The sequence below is a fragment of the Pleurodeles waltl genome, chromosome 3_1, assembly GCF_031143425.1.
Source record: "Pleurodeles waltl isolate 20211129_DDA chromosome 3_1, aPleWal1.hap1.20221129, whole genome shotgun sequence".
Lineage (NCBI taxonomy): Eukaryota > Metazoa > Chordata > Amphibia > Caudata > Salamandridae > Pleurodeles > Pleurodeles waltl.
The window spans coordinates 1,464,056,822-1,464,079,799 of NC_090440.1; the positions used below are offsets into that span (position 1 = coordinate 1,464,056,822).

General features: G+C 46.4%; 1 protein-coding gene across 2 annotated transcripts in view; it reads left to right on the top strand.

The window, feature by feature from the left end:
* Positions 1-22,978, top strand: part of RAB3GAP1 (RAB3 GTPase activating protein catalytic subunit 1) — a 434,305-nt gene that overhangs the window by 230,578 nt on the left and 180,749 nt on the right. For both annotated transcript variants that reach the window (XM_069225057.1, XM_069225058.1), the window contains exons 11-12: positions 2,855-2,928; positions 3,131-3,223. In XM_069225057.1, coding sequence (XP_069081158.1) covers positions 2,855-2,928; positions 3,131-3,223 — 167 coding nt within the window. The remainder of the gene's footprint in view (positions 1-2,854; positions 2,929-3,130; positions 3,224-22,978) is intronic.

Sequence of the window (22,978 nt, forward strand, 5' to 3'; positions counted from 1 at the left end):
GGGGAGTACATCTTAGGTGGTGCACTGTCCGTGAGGGAGATTGCACAGATACACAGGCAGTTATTATGTAGTGTGCCTACCATCGAGTTTGTGGGTGGTGTGGATTAAGGTGGTGGGGATAATTCTACAGGGTAGAGATTGCGGCAGAAATCGGTGCCATCTGACGGAAATGTGCCAACAGAAAACCCAGGACTGACTAGAGGTTTTCCTATTCTCCCTGAACCTAATCCTGTACTGATCAGTGGTGAGTCCAAAGCCCTCAATCAGGGCATCTTTAATGGTGTCATAGAACTCAGCATCTTCTCCCATCACTGTCAGGAGTCTATCCTTACACTTACCTGAGAGTAGAGAGCCCCAATATTTCTGGCAGAGTTTCCTCATGGTACAAGCTCTCTCAAATCCAATGAACCATTTGGTGATAACATCACCCCCTGAGTATTTGAGGACAATCCCTTTGGGGATCTTAGGGTCAAAAGCTTCATCTTTCTCCCTATTTAAAATTTTGCTGCCACCAGAGATGGGTCATAGGCCCATCTCCGCTCGTTCTTTCTCTATAGCTAACAGTTTGGCCTCTAATTCTATTCTCTTAACTAGTTTCTGAAGATCAGCATCTTCACTATCTTCATCTCCTGGGGGTACTATTCCAAGTGCTACCAGCGGTGTTACTTTCAGGTGGGTTGCTGGTGGAATCCTGATCCTTCTCAGCTTCCTTTTCCCCCATTTTCCTCATGGTTTTCTTTACTTGGCATGGCCCTATCATTCTCTGCAAGCAGCTGCTGCAGATGTGCTTTTGTGGGTTCTTCTTGGGGTGCCTGCAAAATGCTTGGAAGTAGCTCTGCTGTTCAACAATAGTGCTTGGGTCTTTATTGAAGGCAGGCAGGCCTCGCAGGCTTTTGGAGGCACAGTAGCTGGCATGATGAGTCGATTTGGAGCAAATCGGCAGGAGCAGTAAAGAGGCTGGCAGGGCTGGGGCCAAGTCAGGTGCTTCTTCCTCGGGCTTTCCTTTTGCGGCTCTTGGGTGTCCTCCTTCTTCGTAGGTCAGCAGGAATCTGCTCTCCTGGTGTCAGGGCCTTCCATAAATACCGAACTTAGGGGCATTTAGGGGAGTGTAGGGTAGTAGCCAATGAGCTACTTATTCCTGGGATCACTGGTCCCCCCCCCTCCTATATGACCACATCCTGTGGAAAGTGGGCATAAGCCTGTCCCAGAGTTCCTACTTCTGCCAAAACTAAGATGGCAGATTTCTAAATGTGTCCACATCAGGCAGCGCTCTTTAGGGGTGGGACTGACCTCAGGGGTGGACACACCACTCCGAATACTAAATTTTCCACCTCTCCCGGTGCCAAATGGGCCCTGGGGCAGGGGGGTCGGCATGTCTCCTTTGAGTGAAGCCATATCTGCATACCCCGAGGGGCAGTCAGCTTCTTTGAAGCTCCCTATCATGGAAAGCAGATTCCCAGGTTATTATGTTGGGTAGGGTGTGTAAACACCTCACCCAGAGCAGGCTTTGTCTCTGACCAACTGAGAGCTAAGGCTCTCACCCTGGGGGGACAGAATCTTGTCTGGTGGTGGCGGGCTGGCTTAAACTAGTCACTCTCCTCACGTGTAGTTGGTAGGTTTTTAGAGGGCACCTCTAAGGTGCCCTCTGGGTGCATGTATTAATATATCCATCAGTGGAATCAGTGAGGCTTTATTAATATGAGGTGTCTGATACCAAACATCCCTATTATCAGTGAAGCCTTCATTTAGCTGGGGAACTCGTTTTGACCAGTGTCCAGCACATGTTCTTAAAATGGCTTCCTGGTTCACTTACTATGTCTAAGAATCAACAAAAACAAAGCGGGGCATATCTGCTCTTGCAGATATGTCCTCACATGTAATATTATGCACCCTACATTAGGACTGTAAGGCCTGCTGTAGGGGGTGACCTGCATATATTGCATGCATTGTTAGGGAACATGGCACACAGGCTGTGTCATTTCTTGTTTTCACTTTTAGCTGCACCAAGACACACAGCTCGAAATGGCAGTCTGCACGTTCCAGGTGAGGGGTCCATGAGGGTGGCACAATACATGCTGCAGCCATTCGGGACCCTCTTTGGTACCCATGCCCTAGGTACCGTTTATTAGGGTCTTACAGGGTGACCAAAGGAATTGCCAATTGGGGAGCAATTGTACAGTGTTAGGGAAAGGGATCTGGCACTGGGGACCTGGTTAGCAGGAACCCAGTGCACTTTCAGTCAAAATTGTATCGAATACCAGCCAAAAAAGGGGCACTTTCCTACAGATACCTGTCACTCTTTTTGTAAAGATGAACATATAGGTTATCTTTTTGCTGTGAAAAGCAAGTAGTTTATGACTACTACAGCTTTAAAGTGATACTTTGTCAAGGGGCATACAAACACTATTACCTTATGCCCTCTCACATGGAGCACAATGGGGTTGTTTTCTAAAGGGCCATAGAACAGTTTTCTGGCATGGATTACTTAAGTATCCAATTATGTGGTGTGGTTGCCTTATCTGTTTTCTTTCATTTTGATCCCAAAATGTCACTGCAGAGGCTGTTTTTTTGTGTGTGTGTGGAGGGAGGGGGGGGGAGGCGGTGCTTTAAGTCTTTTGCAGGATGCTTACTAATATTTTTCATGTTTTCTCTCCTACAATCAGAATCTCTTTAAAAAAAAAAAAAAAAAAAAAAAAACCCTTGCAAAAATTGATTCTGAAATAATATAATAACATATCAAAATTTTGAAATACTTTTGGTAACATTGTAATTCTGATCAACTGAAATATTCTGTTATTTTAGTGTTGTTGCTTTACATATGATCACTAAGTAATTTGCATTTTTTTTTTTAAAGAGATTTAGATCCCATTCAAGCTCCCCATTGGTCTGTCAGAGTCAGAAAAGCGGATAATCCTCAGTGCTTATTGGGTAAAAAAAACCTTTTATTTTAATTCTTGTACTTGTTTTCTGTCATTTTTTTTTTATAGCCTGTAAAACAGGTCAGTACATAGCTTTGTCCTCTAATTCCTTTTCCTACTTTTCATATGCACTACTGTTGACTTGGAAGCATCTTACATTGCTTTAACTGTCGATTTTCTCGAATATCAGACACTTTTCCTTTGTTTTGTAGGTGATTTTTTAATTGAATTTTTCAAATTGTGCCGTCGAAAAGAGTCAACTGATGAAATTCTGGGACGGCCTGCATTTGAGGAGAATGCAAAAGGTGAGGCTACCTTTTCTTTCCGAGGTTTAGGTGTAGTGTCTAAGGAAGTTTGTATTAATACAGTTCTATCCATTAATCAGACAATAGCAACAAGGGAATCAATGAGCCTGCTGCTCCCATGTGTAATCTATGGGTCTCTAGTTTAATTCACTGTGTCACTAACTTTCCGTTCATACGTTTGCTGCCTCCAAATAGTAATAGTAACTTGTGTTAGTGTCAACAAAGTGCTCTAGCACTCTACGATCTATTTAATGTATATAAAATTATAGATGTTTGAACATCCACACAGGAAGTTGGGTTTACAGAGATGTTTCTGGTGATATCATAGAAAATAGAGGGAAACTCTTGATGTATATCATGTTACTTGGAACCCGTATGTGGAAAAAAACCTTAGTTGATGCTACAAACCTACAATTGTATGCTGTGTATGCTACTGGCCACTTGCTGAAAATTCCTTACTATCTGTTATATATCCCATCCCCCTGCCACTTTCAAATATTGAAGAAATACCAGGGCTCCTGATGCAATATTCACCACCACTTTCCTTCTTCCATTTCAATATTTAAAGAACCTGCTTTCCTATGCCCCTCATTTCACTTGGATATTCCATCTTTCTACACATTGCCCATATTGAAATTCCAGGTATCCTGCAAACCTCCATAGAAATCAAGAGCACACTGAGACGTGATAAGGAGCATATGGAGACGCACTAAATCATTGAGGAACATGTTCTCACTTTTCTCTTTTTCTTCCTCTCTCTGTACTCTTGACCTTTACCCTTAACCTTTCTCTGCCATCTCTTCCATTTGACACTGCTCCCCTCTCTCTTGCTTCCTTTCTCTTCTCATCCTTGTGCTTCTTATCTCTTCCCCTACTCTGTCTCCTCCTTTTTCTTCTGCTCACTTGCTTTCTCCCTCTCTCTTATTCTCATTGTCTCTGCCTCTCTTACTCTATCTCTCACCATATCTCACCCACCCCACTGCGTTTGCAGCCTGCAATGACAGAACTTCTTTCTAGGAAAACAGGGATTCACTTCTTCATGTTGGGGGAAGCAGCCTTTACAACAAAGTATTTACTATGCAGTGCTTTACCACACAGGTAATTATTTGTACATTTGCCATGCGGTTACCTTTTTTTAAATATACAACATAAGTTTGTTATTTAAAAAACATTTCTGACATGGGTAGTAGCAAAAGGATGTGAGGGTAATTTTAAGGCTTAGGATTGGACTGTGGGTAAAGTGAGGTTAGGATAATTTTAGGGTTTCGGGCTGGGCAGTGGTAAAGGAAGGTAAGTATAATTTTAGAGCTTAGTGGTGGGCAGTGGTAAAGGGAGGTAAGGGTAATTTTGGGGTTTAGTGATGGGCAGTATGAAGGGAGGTAAGAGTAATTTTAGGGTTTAGTGGTGGGCAGTGGTAAAGGGAGGTAAGGGTAATTTTAGGGTTTAGTGGTGGGCAATGGTAAAGGTCGGTAAGAGTAATTTAGGGGTAGGAAGTGGTAAAGGGAGGTAAGTGTAATTTTGGGGTTTAAGGGTGGGCAGTGGTAAACTAAGGTAAGGGTAATTTTAAAGTTTGGGGTGGGCAGTTGTGAGGTGAGGGTAATTTTATGGTTTATGGGTGGGCAGTGGTCATTAAAGGTGAGGGAAATTTCAGAGTTTAGGAGTGGACAGTGGTAAAGGAAGGTAAAGTTAATCTTAATCTTAGGGTTTAGGGGTGAGCAGGTTTAAAGGGAGGTAAGTAATTTTGGGGCTTAGGGGTGAGTAGTGGTAAAGGGAGGTTAGGAGTACATTTTAAAAGAGGATTTATATGTGTGTGTTTGTGTGTAGATCTGTATATCTATACACAAAAATTTAATATATAAATAATATGTATGTGTGTGTGTGTGTATATATATATATATATATATATATATATTTGTTCGATGGCATGTGTAGCTGCAGATACACATGCTGTACATATATTGCCATCTAGTGTTGGGCTGGGAGTGTTACAAGTTGTTTTCTTCGAAGAAGTCTTTTTTTCGAGTCACGGGATCAAGTGACTCCTCCTCTTGGTGATAGTGCACATCGGCATTGCCTCCTTTGTTATATTGTTTTCTTTCCGCTGTTGAGTTCGGACGTGTTCCCTCTCACTCCGGGACTTTCGGTTCGGAAATTCTCCAATCTCTCAAACTTTTCTCATACCGTCAGTATTGTTTAGAACGCAGTTTCTTTCTGCACTCAATCCAATAGTACCGTTGGAATCAAGGGAACGCCCTTTCAGGCACTCGTGCCCTCTTTGGGCCTGGTTGGCCGTACTGCATCATAGACTAATGGATTGGACTCCATTCCGATTCTGTCCTTGGTGCCACGCCAGATTTCCATACACTGACTAGCACTTGCTCTGTAATCTCTGTCTTTCTCCGGAACATCGAGAAGAAACCTGTTAGGCGTGTCAGTCTTTTACAATCGAAGAAATCATTACACGATCAAAGGGCAAGAAGACTGGAGAAGATGCTCAGACTCACAGAGTCCACCATTGACACCTTCGAAGAGGAGCAGGCACAAACGGCAGTTTCGATCCCTAACTCCGAGCAGGGTTCAAACGATGACAGCCAGCCAATAGCAGCGGCGCAGTGTGTGAGTACACCTGCCCCAATACCAGCTTTTAAGAAATCAGGCAAGGCCTTTGGTGCATCACTGCTGTAAGGCCATGGTTCCACCCGAAAAAATGAATTGTCGACCGACCCTTGGGTTCAGCGCCGACAAAGGCCAAAACACTCCATCAAAAGGTTACCACGCCTGTTTCGGTGTTGAGCCGAAAAATACAAGCCTCAACCTCCGAACCGAGATGACGCCCAACCTCATCAGATCCGAAAAGAGTATGTTCTGCTTCGGAGCCAAAACCTCGGCTAACAGCTTCAGATCCGACACATCTCAGTCCAACTTCGGAGCCGAAAAAGCATCATATACAGAGGAGACACGGCTTTCAGCTCGAATGAGGCATGTGCCCAAAACATAAGGGCACAAAACATACCTCTGAACATCAAATGGAGGAATTGGACACTCAACCCATTTTGGAGGTTAGGGACAGCAAGCAAAGGAGGATTCAAATCTAGAAAGAGACTGGAAAAATGATTACTTCTGCGCCTCCACAGACCAAAATAAAGTTAGCATTGCAGAAGACTCTTGATACTTCCCCACCACCCGCAAAAATTTACAAGCAGAAGGAAAAGCAGAAACCTCTTGAGCTTTCTCCACCACATTCACCACAACTTTCTTTTTCACCACAACCTCTCACTCCACCACCACCACCTTTACCATCACTCTCACACTTCCTCACAAGAAGAAGAAAGGGGTGGTACCAGTTACAGTGTAGACCCATCGGACATGTATGATTCCGATCCTATTCCATCTAACAATCCGGAGCTCTATCCCACCAGACCATCTCCACCAGAGGATAGTACAGCATATAACCAGGTTATATCCAGGGCAGCTGCATACCATGGGGTACAAATGCATGCAGAACCTTTAGAGGAGGATTTCCTTTTTAATACACTATCCTCAACCCCCAAACAATACCTGTGTTTACCAATGCTTCCTGGTATGCTTAAGCATGCAGAAGAAATATTCAAAGAACCAGTTAAAGCTAGGGTTCTAACACCGAGGATTGCCAAAAAATATAAGCCTGCACCAACAGACCCAATTTACAACAATTGCCACCAGATTCTGTTGTGGTCAGTGCAGCCAGGAAGCGCGCCATTAGTCAGTCTTCTAGTCTTCTGGGGATTACTCTACGCCCCCACTCCCAGACAAAGAAAGCTGTAAATCTGATGCGCCCAGGAAAAGGGTGGCAACACGAGCAGCCAACCAATGGCGTATTGCCAATTCCCAGGCCCTGTTACCAAGATACGACAGGGCACACATGATGAGATGCAAGAACTCTTGCAATACCTCCCCAAAGAACTTCAGAAGCGGGCATAGCAAATTGTAGAAGGTCAAGCCATCACAAATAACCAAAATAGGTCGGCTCTAGATGCAGGTGACACTACAGCTAGAGGAATGAATACCAGCATCGCTATTAGACGACATGCATGGTTGAGGTCCTCAGGTTTCAAACCAGAGAATATAGCAGGCGGTCCTTAATATGCCTTTTAACAAACAGCAGCCTTTTGGACCAGAGGTGGACACAACCAATGAAAAACTCAAAAAAGATTCTGACACAGCAAAAGCCATGGGAGCTATTTATACCGCACCATTTCAGTGTTCCTTTTGAAAATCACAATTTAGGGGAGGTTTTAAAACCCAAACTACAGATGCTTCCCCCTCCCATTCAAAGCAAGGCAGCAGTATTACCCAAGGGGGTCATTCAGAGGCTCTTACAAGAGACAACATTTCAGGGCCAGAGGTAAATTCCCAGCCTCAAAGGGTGCTTCCACATCCACAAAACAATGACTTCCGAAACAATCCACAATTCCATGCTTCTCCTTTGGGAGGAAGACTGCAACAATTCCATTCTCACTGGCAAAAAATTACCACAGATCAATGGGTACTCTCAATTATCCGCAATGGTTAGGTCAGATCCGCTCCACCAAACATTCTACCTCATTCTCACAGACTCTCTCCAGAACCCACTATTCTGCTAAAACAAGAGGTACAATGTCTACTACTCAAGGAGGCAATATAAATAGTTCCCATGTCATAGCAAGGAACAGGAGTATATTCCCTATACTTATACCAAAAAAGGATGGTACTCTCAGACCCATTCTTGATCTCTGGCCTCTAAATCTACATATCCTGTCAGAGCATTTTCACATGGTCACTCTACAGGTTGTCATTCCCTTGCTACAAAAACAAGATTACATGACAGCTTTAGACCTAAAAGACGTTTACTTCCACATTCCTATTCACGCAGCTCACCGCAAGTATCTAAGGTTCATAATCTCAGGCAATCACTATCAATTCAAGGTAATACCCTTTGAGGGTAACAGCACCAAGAGTGTTCACAAAATGTCTAGTGGTAGTAGCAGCATACCTCAGAAGACAACACATACATGTCTTCACTTATCTAGACGATTAGTTAATAAAATCCAGCACCATTCTACAATGCCAACAACACACACAATACGCAATAGATACACTACACAAATTAGGGTTCACAATCAGCCAGCACAAATTCAACCTTAACTAGGTGCAATTCTGAATACTCAATCAGAATTTACCTACCCAAATCTCCAACGGATACAGGACTTCCACTTCCTCATATCCCAATTGCAGGCCAATCAAACATACACAGTAAGATTTGTCATGAAACTATTGGGAATGATGGCATCATGCATAGCAATAGTGCCAAATGCACGTCTAAACATGAGACCACTGCAACAGTGTCTCTCGCAACAGTGGTCTCAGGCACAGGGTCACCTACAGGATCTAGTGTTGTTAGACTGCCAAACTTACAGATCTCTGCAATGGTGCAATCACAACAACTTAGCAAAAGGCCAGCCATTTCAGACCCTGTGCCACAGACCATAATCACAACAGATGCGTCAATGACAGGTTGTGGAGCCCATCTCAACAATTTGACAATACAAGGGAAAGGGACTCAATACAGCAAACTTACCACATAAACCACTTGGAATTGCTAGCAGTGTTCTTAGCCATCAAAGCATTCCAACCACAAAGCATACACAAAATAATCTTAAAAAGGACAGACAACATGACAACAATGTATTATCTGAAAAAAACCTGCAGGAGGCGGGTGGGAGGCACTCATCCCAATTTTCCCTTCTGGCACAAACAATATGGAAGTGGGCAATTCACAATCACATTCACCTGCTAGCCAAATACATCCCAGGGATACACAACCAGCGTAGTGGACCTTCTAAGCAAGACGCAACAACAAATACATGAATGGGAGATTCACCCACAAGTAATTCAACATTGTTTTCAAATGTGGGGAACACCAAACATAGACCTTTCTGCAACAAGCGAAAATGCAAAATGCCAAAACTTTGATCCAGATACTCACACCCTCAATCCAAGGGCAAAGCTCTATGGATCAACTGGTCAGGGATATTTGCTTACACTTTTCCCCCTCTCCCGTTAATTCCATTCCTGGTCAACAAGATGCGTCACAATTCCCTCAGTATGATACTCATGGCACCCACGTGGGCACATCAACACTGGTATGCAACACTATTGGATCTGTCAGTAGTACCACATAACAAGCTTCAAAACAGACCAGATTTGCTAACTCAAAACAGGGGTCAAATCAGGCATCCCAATCCCAGTGTGCTCAACTTGGCGATTTGGCTTCTGAGGTCATAGAATTTGGATACCTACAGCTTCCATTAGAATGTATGGACATTCTAAAACAAGCACGTAAACCAACAGCTATGTAGTGCTACGCAAATAAATGGAAACCTTTTGTATATTACTGCCAACCTAAAAAGATTGATCCACTTAAAGCATCAGTACAGGATATTGTGTGTTATTTGCTTTATTTACAAAAGGCAAAACTTGCGTATTCGTCTATTAAGATTCATTTAACAACAATATCAGCCACAGACAACACACCTCTCTGTTTAGAGCTCCTGCCTTTAAAGCATTTATGGAAGGGTCTTAAACAAATTATTCTACTTAGAGTGCCACCTGCTCTTGCATGGAATCTTAATATTGTGCTCACAAGACTCATGGGTCCCCCATTTGAACCCATGCACTCTTGCGCTATTCAATTTCTAATGTGGAAGGTTGTTTTTTTGGTAGCATTTACTTCTTTAGGAAGAGTAAGTGAAATTCAAGCATTTACTTTAGAAGAACCTTTCTTCCAAGTACACAAACACAAAGTAGTACTTTTTTACCTGAAGTGGTTTAATCTTTTCATATTAATCAGTCAGTCGAATTGCCAGTCTTCTTTCCACAGCCAAATTCTACTGCTGAAAGAGCTGTCCACACGCTTGATCTCAAAAGAGCTCTAATGTATTCCGAAAGACTTTAGAAAAACGAAACAACTTTTTGTTGCTTTCTTACAACCTCATATAGGTAATCCTATTTCAAAACAAGGATTAGCTAGATGGATTGTAAAGTGTATTCAAACCTGCTATCTCAAGGCGAAAAGGCATCTAGTAGTAACTCCAAAAGCACATTCCACTACAAAAAATGGTGCCTCTATGGCATTCTTAGAGAATATACCATTGGCAGACATATGCAAATCAGCCACATGGTCCACACCACACACATTCACTGAACATTACTGTGTTGATGTGTTATCTCGACAACCAGCTAATGTTGGTCAAGCAGTACTAAAAACACTGTTTCAAACTACTTCAACTCCTACAGGCTAACCACTGCTTACTTGGGAGCAGAACTGCTTTTCAGTCTATGCACAGGATGTGTATCTGCAGCGACACATGCCATTGAATGGAAAATGTCACTTACCCAGTGTATATCTGTTCGTGGCATGTAGTGCTACAGATTCACATGAGCCCTTCCTCCTCCCTGGAAGCCTGTAGTCGTTGCAGTACTTAATCATGTAAATATGTATGTACATTGCCTGGACATCTTCTTTACTTTCTATATATATTTGTACATACACAATTCTTCACTCCTTACTTCACCCTCCTGCCGGAAAACAATCTAACAAAGGAGTTGATGTCGATGCACATGCACACTATCACCAAGAGGAAGAGTCACTCGATCCAATGAGTCGAAGAAAAACGACTTGTAACACTCTGAGCCCAACCCTAGATGGCGATATATGCACAGCATGTGAATCTGCAGCACTACATGCCACGAACAGATGTACACTGGGTAAGTGACATTTTCCATATATATATATATATATATATATATATATATATATCTATGTCATATATATCTAAATATAAATGATATGGGTTTAGGGTATACTAAACATATATACATACCAACATACCATGCGTGGTCAAGGCTGCGTGGAAAAGGCATGTGTGGTGTAAGGAAATGCCTCCTTGGCATGGTTGCCCCCTGACTTTTTGCCTTTGCTGATGCTATGTTTACAATTGAAAGTGTGCTGAGGCCTGCTAACCAGGCCCCAGCACCAGTGTTCTTTCCCTAACCTGTACTTTTGTATCCACAATTGGCAGACCCTGGCATCCAGATAAGTCCCTTGTAACTGGTACTTCTAGTACCAAGGGCCCTGATGCCAAGGAAGGTCTCTAAGGGCTGCAGCATGTCTTATGCCACCCTGGAGACCTCTCACTCAGCACAGACACACTGCTTGCCAGCTTGTGTGTGCTAGTGAGGACAAAACGAGTAAGTCGACATGGCACTCCCCTCAGGGTGCCATGCCAGCCTCTCACTGCCTATGCAGTATAGGTAAGACACCCCTCTAGCAGGCCTTACAGCCCTAAGGCAGGGTGCACTATACCATAGGTGAGGGTACCAGTGCATGAGCATGGTACCCCTACAGTGTCTAAACAAAACCTTAGACATTGTAAGTGCAGGGCAGCCATAAGAGTATATGGTCTGGGAGTTTGTCAAACACGAACTCCACAGCACCATAATGGCTACACTGAAAACTGGGAAGTTTGGTATCAAACTTCTCAGCACAATAAATGCACACTGATGCCAGTGTACATTTTATTGAGAAATACACCACAGAGGGCACCTTAGAGGTGCCCCCTGAAACTTAACCAACTATCTGTGTAGGCTGACTAGTTTTAGCAGCCTGCCACAAACCGAGACATGTTGCTGGCCCCATGGGGAGAGTGCCTTTGTCACTCTGAGGCCAGTAACAAAGCCTGCACTGGGTGGAGATGCTAACACCTCTCCCAGGCAGGAATTGTCACACCTGGCGGTGAGCCTCAAAGGCTCACCTCCTTTGTGCCAACCCAGCAGGACACTCCAGCTAGTGGAGTTGCCCGCCCCCTCCGGCCAGGCCCAACTTTTGGCGGCAAGGCCGGAGAAAATAATGAGAAAAACAAGGAGGAGTCACTGGCCAGTCAGGACAGCCCCTAAGGTGTCCTGAGCTGAAGTGACTCTAACTTTTAGAAATCCTCCATCTTGCAGATGGAGGATTCCCCCAATAGGGTTAGGATTGTGACCCCCTCCCCTTGGGAGGAGGCACAAAGAGGGTGTACCCACCCTCAGGGCTAGTAGCCATTGGCTACTAACCCCCCAGACCTAAACACGCCCTTAAATTTAGTATTTAAGGGCTACCCTGAACCCTAGAAAATTAGATTCCTGCAACTACAAGAAGAAGGACTGCCTAGCTGAAAAACCCCTGCAGAGGAAGACCAGAAGACGACAACTGCCTTGGCTCCAGAAACTCACCGGCCTGTCTCCTGCCTTCCAAAGATCCTGCTCCAGCGACGCCTTCCAAAGGGACCAGCGACCTCGACATCCTCTGAGGACTGCCCCTGCTTCGAAAAGACAAGAAACTCCCGAGGACAGCGGACCTGCTCCAAGAAAGGCTGCAACTTTGTTTCCAGCAGCCTTGAAAGAACCCTGCAAGCTCCCCGCAAGAAGCGTGAGACTTGCAACACTGCACCCGGCGACCGCGACTCGGCTGGTGGAGATCCAACACCTCAGGAGGGACCCCAGGACTACTCTGATACTGTGAGTACCAAAACCTGTCCCCCCTGAGCCCCCACAGCGCCGCCTGCAGAGGGAATCCCGAGGCTTCCCCTGACCGCGACCCTTTGAATCCTAAGTCCCGACGCCTGGGAGAGACCCTGCACCCGCAGCCCCCAGGACCGGAAGGACCGGACTTTCACTGGAGAAGTGACCCCCAGGAGTCCCTCTCCCTTGCCCAAGTGGAGGTTTCCCCGAGGAATCCCCCCCTTGCCTGCCTGCAGCGCTGAAGAGATCCAGAGATCTCTCATAGACTAACATTGCGAACCCGACGCTTGTTTCTACACTGCACCCGGCCGCCCCCGCGCTGCTGAGGGTGAAATTTCTGTGTGGGCTTGTGTCCCCCCCGGTGCCCTACAAAACCCCCCTGGTCTGCCCTCCGAAGACGCGGGTACTTACCTGCAAGCAGACCGGAACCGGGGCACCCCCTTCTCTCCATTCTAGCCTATGCGTTTTGGGCACCACTTTGAACTCTGCACCTGACCGGCCCTGAGCTGCTGGTGTGGTGACTTTGGGGTTGCTCTGAACCCCCAACGGTGGGCTACCTTGGACCAAGAACTAAGCCCTGTAAGTGTCTTACTTACCTGGTTAACCTAACAAATACTTACCTCCCCTAGGAACTGTGAAAATTGCACTGTGTCCACTTTCAAAACAGCTATTTGTGAATAACTTGAAAAGTATACATGCAATTTTGATGATTTGAAGTTCCTAAAGTACTTACCTGCAATACCTTTCGAATGAGATATTCCATGTAGAATTTGAACCTGTGGTTCTTAAAATAAACTAAGAAAAGATATTTTTCTATACAAAAACCTATTGGCTGGATTTGTCTCTGAGTGTGTGTACCTCATTTATTGTCTATGTGTATGTACAACAAATGCTTAACACTACTCCTTGGATAAGCCTACTGCTCGACCACACTACCACAAAATAGAGCATTAGTATTATCTATTTTTACCACTATTTTACCTCTAAGGGGAACCCTTGGACTCTGTGCATGCTATTCCTTACTTTGAAATAGCACATACAGAGCCAACTTCCTACATTGGTGGATCAGCGGTGGGGTACAAGACTTTGCATTTGCTGGACTACTCAGCCAATACCTGATCACACGACAAATTCCAAAATTGTCATTAGAAATTGATTTTTGCAATTTGAAAAGTTTTCTAAATTCTTAAAAGACCTGCTAGGGCCTTGTGTTAGATCCTGTTTAGCATTTCTTTTAGAGTTTAAAAAGTTGTAAAAGTTTGAATTAGATTCTAGAACCAGTTGTAGATTCTTAAAAAGTATTCCAACTTTTAGAAGCAAAATGTCTAGCACAGATGTGACTATGGTGGAACTCGACACCACACCTTACCTCCATCTTAAGATGAGGGAGCTAAGGTCACTCTGTAAAATAAAGAAAATAACAATGGGCCCCAAACCTACCAAAATACAGCTCCAGGAGCTTTTGGCAGAGTTTGAAAAGGCCAACCCCTCTGAGGGTGGCAACTCAGAGGAAGAGGATAGTGACTTGGAGGAAAATTCCCCCCTACCAGTCCTATCTAGGGAGAACAGGGTCCCTCAAACCCTGACTCCTAAAATAATAGTCAGAGATGCTGGTTCCCTCACAGGAGAGACCAACACCTCTGAAATCACTGAGGATAGCCCCAGTGAAGAGGACATCCAGTTAGCCAGGATGGCCAAAAGATTGGCTTTGGAAAGACAGATCCTAGCCATAGAGAGGGAAAGACAAGAGATGGGCCTAGGACCCATCAATGGTGGCAGCAACATAAATAGGGTCAGAGATTCTCCTGACATGTTGAAAATCCCCAAAGGGATTGTAACTAAATATGAAGATGGTGATGACATCACCAAATGGTTCACAGCTTTTGAGAGGGCTTGTGTAACCAGAAAAGTGAACAGATCTCACTGGGGTGCTCTCCTTTGGGAAATGTTCACAGGAAAGTGTAGGGATAGACTCCTCACACTCTCTGGACAAGATGCAGAATCTTATGACCTCATGAAGGGTACCCTGATTGAGGGCTTTGGATTCTCCACTGAGGAGTATAGGATTAGATTCAGGGGGGCTCAAAAATCCTCGAGCCAGACCTGGGTTGACTTTGTAGACTACTCAGTGAAAACACTAGATGGTTGGATTCAAGGCAGTGGTGTAAGTAATTATGATGGGCTGTACAATTTATTTGTGAAAGAACACCTGTTAAGTAATTGTTTCAATGATAAACTGCATAAGCATCTGGTAGACCTAGGACCAATTTCTCCCCAAGAATTGGGAAAGAAGGCGGACCATTGGGTCAAGACAAGGGTGTCCAAGACTTCAACAGGGGGTGACCAAAAGAAAGGGGTCACAAAGACTCCCCAGGGGAAGGGTGATGAGACAACCAAAACTAAAAATAGTAAAGAGTCTTCTACAGGCCCCCAAAAACCTGCACAGGAGGGTGGGCCCAGAGCCTCTTCACAAAACAATGGGTACAAGGGTAAAAACTTTGATCCCAAAAAGGCCTGGTGTCATAGCTGTAAACAGCATGGACACCAAACTGGAGACAAGGCCTGTCCCAAGAAAGGTTCCACTCCAAACTCACATCCAGGTAACACTGGTATGGCTAGTCTCCAAGTGGGATCAACAGTGTGCCCAGAGCAAATCAGGGTCCACACTGAAGCTACTCTAGTTTCTGAGGGTGGGGTGGATTTAGCCACACTAGCTGTCTGGCCGCCTAACATGCAAAAATACAGACAGCAACTCTTAATTAATGGGACTAGAATAGAGGGCCTGAGGGATACAGGTGCCAGTGTCACCATGGTGACAGAGAAACTGGTTTCCCCTGGCCAATACCTGACTGGAAAAACTTACACAGTCACCAACGCTGACAATCAGAAAAAAGTACATCCCATGGCAATGGTTACTTTAGAATGGGGAGGGGTCAATGGCCTGAAACAGGTGGTGGTCTCCTCAAATATCCCAGTGGACTGTCTGCTTGGAAATGACCTGGAGTCCTCAGCATGGGCTGAGGTAGAACTAAAAACCCATGCAGCAATGCTGGGTATCCCTGAACTGGTGCGTGTGAAAACAAGAGCACAGTGCAAGGCACAGGGTGAACAAGTAGAGCTGGAGTCTGGAAGAATGGCCCAGCCTACCAAGAGGAAAGGAAAGTCAGTTGGGAAACCAACTGCAACACAGCAAAAGAAAGGGAACCTCTCTTCTCAGGAAGAAGTTCTGCCCTCTGAGGGAACTGAGCCTTTGGAGCTTGAACCTTATCAGGTTGAGCTCTTAGGCCCAGGGGGACCCTCAAGGGAGGAGCTGTGTAAGGGACAAGAAACCTGTCCCTCTCTTGAAGGCCTTAGGCAGCAAGCTGCTGAAGAGTCCAAAGGCAAGAAAAATGGAACGCATAGGGTCTATTGGGAAGATGGACTCCTGTACACTGAGGCCAGAGACCCCAAACCTGATGCCACTAGGAGAGTGGTAGTGCCTCAGCTGTTCAGAGAGTTCATCCTAACATTGGCCCATGACATTCCCCTTGCTGGACATTTGGGACAAACCAAGACGTGGGAGAGGTTAGTCAACCACTTCTACTGGCCCAATATGTCCAACATGGTTAAGGAGTTTTGCCTCTCCTGCCCCACCTGTCAAGCCAGTGGTAAGACAGGTGGGCATCCAAAGGCCCCCCTCATTCCACTTCCAGTGGTGGGGGTTCCCTTTGAAAGAGTGGGTGTGGACATAGTTGGTCCACTAGAACCTCCCACAGCCTCAGGAAATATGTATATCCTGGTAGTGGATCATGCTACCAGGTATCCTGAAGCTATTCCCCTTAGGTCGACTACTGCCCCTGCAGTAGCCAAGGCCCTCATTGGTATCTTTACCAGAGTGGGTTTCCCTAAGGAGGTGGTGTCTGACAGAGGTACCAACTTCATGTCAGCATACCTAAAGCACATGTGGAATGAGTGTGGAGTGACTTATAAATTCACTACACCATACCATCCACAAACTAATGGCTTGGTTGAGAGATTCAACAAGACATTAAAAGGCATGATCATGGGGCTCCCAGAAAAGCTCAAAAGGAGATGGGATGTCCTCTTGCCATGTCTGCTTTTCGCTTACAGAGAGGTGCCACAGAAGGGAGTAGGATTCTCACCCTTTGAACTTCTGTTTGGTCATCCTGTAAGGGGACCACTTGCCCTTGTTAAAGAAGGCTGGGAGAGACCTCTCCATGAGCCTAAACAGGACATAGTGGACTATGTACTTGGCCTTCGCTCTAGAATGGCAGAGTACATGGAAAAGGCAACCAAAAACCTTGAGGCCAGCCAACAGCTCCAGAAGTTTTGGTATGACCAAAAGGCTGCACTGGTTGAGTTCCAACCAGGGCAGAAAGTCTGGGTTCTGGAGCCTGTGGCTCCCAGGGCACTCCAGGACAAATGGAGTGGCCCTTACCCAGTGCTAGAAAGGAAGAGTCAGGTCACCTACCTGGTGGACCTGGGCACAAGCAGGAGCCCCAAGAGGGTGATCCATGTGAACCGCCTTAAGCTCTTCCATGACAGGGCTGATGTCAATCTGTTGATGGTAACAGATGAGGATCAGGAGGCAGAGAGTGAACCTCTCCCTGATCTTCTGTCATCAGACCCAAAAGATGGCACGGTAGATGGAGTGATCTACTCAGACACCCTCTCTGGCCAACAGCAAGCTGATTGTAGGAGAGTCCTACAACAGTTTCCTGAACTCTTCTCCTTAACCCCTGGTCAGACACACCTGTGTACCCATGATGTGGACACAGGAGACAGCATGCCTGTCAAAAACAAAATCTTTAGACAGTCTGACCATGTTAAGGAAAGCATCAAGGTGGAAGTCCACAAGATGCTGGAATTGGGAGTAATTGAGCGCTCTGACAGCCCCTGGGCTAGCCCAGTGGTCTTAGTCCCCAAACCTCACACCCAGGATGGAAAGAAAGAGATGAGGTTTTGTGTGGACTACAGAGGACTCAATTCTGTCACCAAGACAGATGCTCATCCAATTCCAAGAGCTGATGAGCTCATAGACAAATTAGGTGCTGCCAAATTCTTAAGTACCTTTGACTTGACAGCAGGGTACTGGCAAATAAAAATGGCACCTGGAGCAAAAGAAAAGACAGCATTCTCCACACCTGATGGGCATTATCAGTTTACTGTTATGCCCTTTGGTTTAAAGAATGCCCCTGCCACCTTCCAAAGGTTGGTGAATCAAGTCCTTGCTGGCTTGGAGTCCTTTAGCACAGCTTATCTTGATGATATTGCTGTCTTTAGCTCCACCTGGCAGGATCACCTGGTCCACCTGAGGAAGGTTTTGAAGGCTCTGCAATCTGCAGGCCTCTCTATCAAGGCATCCAAATGCCAGATAGGGCAGGGAACTGTGGTTTACTTGGGACACCTTGTAGGTGGAGGCCAAGTTCAGCCACTCCAACCCAAGATCCAGACTATTCTGGACTGGGTAGCTCCAAAAACCCAGACTCAAGTCAGGGCATTCCTTGGCTTGACTGGGTATTACAGGAGGTTTGTGAAGGGATATGGATCCATTGTGACAGCCCTCACTGAACTCACCTCCAAGAAAATGCCCAAGAAAGTGAACTGGACTGTGGAATGCCAACAGGCCTTTGACACCCTGAAACAGGCAATGTGCTCAGCACCAGTTCTCAAAGCTCCAGATTACTCTAAGCAGTTCATTGTGCAGACTGATGCCTCTGAACATGGGATAGGGGCAGTTTTGTCCCAAACAAATGATGATGGCCTTGACCAGCCTGTTGCTTTCATTAGCAGGAGGTTACTCCCCAGGGAGCAGCGTTGGAGTGCCATTGAGAGGGAGGCCTTTGCTGTGGTTTGGTCCCTGAAGAAGCTGAGACCATACCTCTTTGGGACTCACTTCCTAGTTCAAACTGACCACAGACCTCTCAAATGGCTGATGCAAATGAAAGGTGAAAATCCTAAACTGTTGAGGTGGTCCATCTCCCTACAGGGAATGGACTTTATAGTGGAACACAGACCTGGGACTGCCCATGCCAATGCAGATGGCCTTTCCAGGTTCTTCCACTTAGAAAATGAAGACTCTCTTGGGAAAGGTTAGTCTCATCCTCTTTCGTTTGGGGGGGGGGTTGTGTAAGGAAATGCCTCCTTGGCATGGTTGCCCCCTGACTTTTTGCCTTTGCTGATGCTATGTTTACAATTGAAAGTGTGCTGAGGCCTGCTAACCAGGCCCCAGCACCAGTGTTCTTTCCCTAACCTGTACTTTTGTATCCACAATTGGCAGACCCTGGCATCCAGATAAGTCCCTTGTAACTGGTACTTCTAGTACCAAGGGCCCTGATGCCAAGGAAGGTCTCTAAGGGCTGCAGCATGTCTTATGCCACCCTGGAGACCTCTCACTCAGCACAGACACACTGCTTGCCAGCTTGTGTGTGCTAGTGAGGACAAAACGAGTAAGTCGACATGGCACTCCCCTCAGGGTGCCATGCCAGCCTCTCACTGCCTATGCAGTATAGGTAAGACACCCCTCTAGCAGGCCTTACAGCCCTAAGGCAGGGTGCACTATACCATAGGTGAGGGTACCAGTGCATGAGCATGGTACCCCTACAGTGTCTAAACAAAACCTTAGACATTGTAAGTGCAGGGCAGCCATAAGAGTATATGGTCTGGGAGTTTGTCAAACACGAACTCCACAGCACCATAATGGCTACACTGAAAACTGGGAAGTTTGGTATCAAACTTCTCAGCACAATAAATGCACACTGATGCCAGTGTACATTTTATTGAGAAATACACCACAGAGGGCACCTTAGAGGTGCCCCCTGAAACTTAACCAACTATCTGTGTAGGCTGACTAGTTTTAGCAGCCTGCCACAAACCGAGACATGTTGCTGGCCCCATGGGGAGAGTGCCTTTGTCACTCTGAGGCCAGTAACAAAGCCTGCACTGGGTGGAGATGCTAACACCTCTCCCAGGCAGGAATTGTCACACCTGGCGGTGAGCCTCAAAGGCTCACCTCCTTTGTGCCAACCCAGCAGGACACTCCAGCTAGTGGAGTTGCCCGCCCCCTCCGGCCAGGCCCCACTTTTGGCGGCAAGGCCGGAGAAAATAATGAGAAAAACAAGGAGGAGTCACTGGCCAGTCAGGACAGCCCCTAAGGTGTCCTGAGCTGAAGTGACTCTAACTTTTAGAAATCCTCCATCTTGCAGATGGAGGATTCCCCCAATAGGGTTAGGATTGTGACCCCCTCCCCTTGGGAGGAGGCACAAAGAGGGTGTACCCACCCTCAGGGCTAGTAGCCATTGGCTACTAACCCCCCAGACCTAAACACGCCCTTAAATTTAGTATTTAAGGGCTACCCTGAACCCTAGAAAATTAGATTCCTGCAACTACAAGAAGAAGGACTGCCTAGCTGAAAAACCCCTGCAGAGGAAGACCAGAAGACGACAACTGCCTTGGCTCCAGAAACTCACCGGCCTGTCTCCTGCCTTCCAAAGATCCTGCTCCAGCGACGCCTTCCAAAGGGACCAGCGACCTCGACATCCTCTGAGGACTGCCCCTGCTTCGAAAAGACAAGAAACTCCCGAGGACAGCGGACCTGCTCCAAGAAAGGCTGCAACTTTGTTTCCAGCAGCCTTGAAAGAACCCTGCAAGCTCCCCGCAAGAAGCGTGAGACTTGCAACACTGCACCCGGCGACCGCGACTCGGCTGGTGGAGATCCAACACCTCAGGAGGGACCCCAGGACTACTCTGATACTGTGAGTACCAAAACCTGTCCCCCCTGAGCCCCCACAGCGCCGCCTGCAGAGGGAATCCCGAGGCTTCCCCTGACCGCGACCCTTTGAATCCTAAGTCCCGACGCCTGGGAGAGACCCTGCACCCGCAGCCCCCAGGACCTGAAGGACCGGACTTTCACTGGAGAAGTGACCCCCAGGAGTCCCTCTCCCTTGCCCAAGTGGAGGTTTCCCCGAGGAATCCCCCCCTTGCCTGCCTGCAGCGCTGAAGAGATCCCGAGATCTCTCATAGACTAACATTGCGAACCCGACGCTTGTTTCTACACTGCACCCGGCCGCCCCCGCGCTGCTGAGGGTGAAATTTCTGTGTGGGCTTGTGTCCCCCCCGGTGCCCTACAAAACCCCCCTGGTCTGCCCTCCGAAGACGCGGGTACTTACCTGCAAGCAGACCGGAACCGGGGCACCCCCTTCTCTCCATTCTAGCCTATGCGTTTTGGGCACCACTTTGAACTCTGCACCTGACCGGCCCTGAGCTGCTGGTGTGGTGACTTTGGGGTTGCTCTGAACCCCCAACGGTGGGCTACCTTGGACCAAGAACTAAGCCCTGTAAGTGTCTTACTTACCTGGTTAACCTAACAAATACTTACCTCCCCTAGGAACTGTGAAAATTGCACTAAGTGTCCACTTTCAAAACAGCTATTTGTGAATAACTTGAAAAGTATACATGCAATTTTGATGATTTGAAGTTCCTAAAGTACTTACCTGCAATACCTTTCGAATGAGATATTCCATGTAGAATTTGAACCTGTGGTTCTTAAAATAAACTAAGAAAAGATATTTTTCTATACAAAAACCTATTGGCTGGATTTGTCTCTGAGTGTGTGTACCTCATTTATTGTCTATGTGTATGTACAACAAATGCTTAACACTACTCCTTGGATAAGCCTACTGCTCGACCACACTACCACAAAATAGAGCATTAGTATTATCTATTTTTACCACTATTTTACCTCTAAGGGGAACCCTTGGACTCTGTGCATGCTATTCCTTACTTTGAAATAGCACATACAGAGCCAACTTCCTACATGTGGTAATTGCAGACAATGTAATGACATACATTTCTTATTGGAAACATTAGGATAGGATAAATGGGGGATGTGACAACATTACACTGCTTCCTTCGGGTCCGTGAGGAGGCAGAGGACATTCAGAGATGTGGCAGTTCATCACCCACTACTGTATTGATTCAGTTGGGTCTGTGGTGACCCAGGGGAACTTCACCTGCCATTCCATCAGGTTCTTTGCCAAGCGCACACTTTAGGGCAACGAACAACCAGTGCACTTGTTGATTTCTGTAAAGACCACAGCATTAAGCCTTAAAGAGGCCACCAGCCATCCCTACCTTTTAGCCCTAAAATGTTTCTTTGTTGCTCTTTTATAGAATCTTGTTTTCCTTTTTTCTTTTACTAAAATGTTGAACTTGCAATATGTGTGTGTGTGTGTGTGTGTGTGTGTGTGTGTGTGTGTGTGTGTGTGTGTGTGTATATATATGTTCGATGGCATGTGTAGCTGCAGATACACATGCTGTGCACAGTCCGCCATCTGGTGTTGGGCTCGGAGTGTTACAAGTTGTTTTCTTCGAAGAAGTCTTTTCGAGTCACGAGACCGAGGGACTCCTCCCATTTCGACTCCATTGCGCATGGGCGTCGACTCCATCTTAGATTGTTTTTTTTCCGCCATCGGGTTCGGACGTGTTCCTTTTTCGCTCCGTGTTTCGGGTCGGAAAGTTAGTTAGAATCTCGGGAAAAAATCGTCGGTATTGTTTGCGTTCGGTATCGAGTTAGTTAGAACAAATCGACACCGAATTTTGAAGAGCTCCGGTGGCCCTTCGGGGTTTTTTCGATCCCCCGTCGGGCCTGGGCAGCCCGGCCACGTGCGACTTCAAGGCTGATGGAACGGACCCCATTCCGCTTCTGCCCAAAATGCCATAACAAGTATCCGTATACGGATCAGCATCTGGTCTGTAACTTGTGCTTGTCCCCTGAGCACAAGGAGGATACTTGTGAAGCCTGTCGAGCGTTTCGATCGAGGAAGACGCTGAGAGACCGAAGAGCCAGGAGACTACAAATGGCGCCACGCCGACAGGTCAAGAACGTTTCGAGGAGGAAGAAGAAGCTTTCTCCGTCCGTGAGTCGGATTCTGAAGAACTCGACGCCGAAGAAACACCCCAAACCGTGAGTAAGACGTCGAAAATCAAGACTCACGAGAAGTCCACAAAAGCCCAGGGGACGCCACCGCCAACAGGCCATGGCTTAACCCGAAAACTAGGTGACCGATCCAAGGCACCGAAAAAGGGCATGCTGGTGTCGAAGTCATCCGACTCCGGTCGAGATACCGCCACACAGCAACCTCGGAGCCGAGACAGCGGCTCCGAGAAACTTCGGCACAG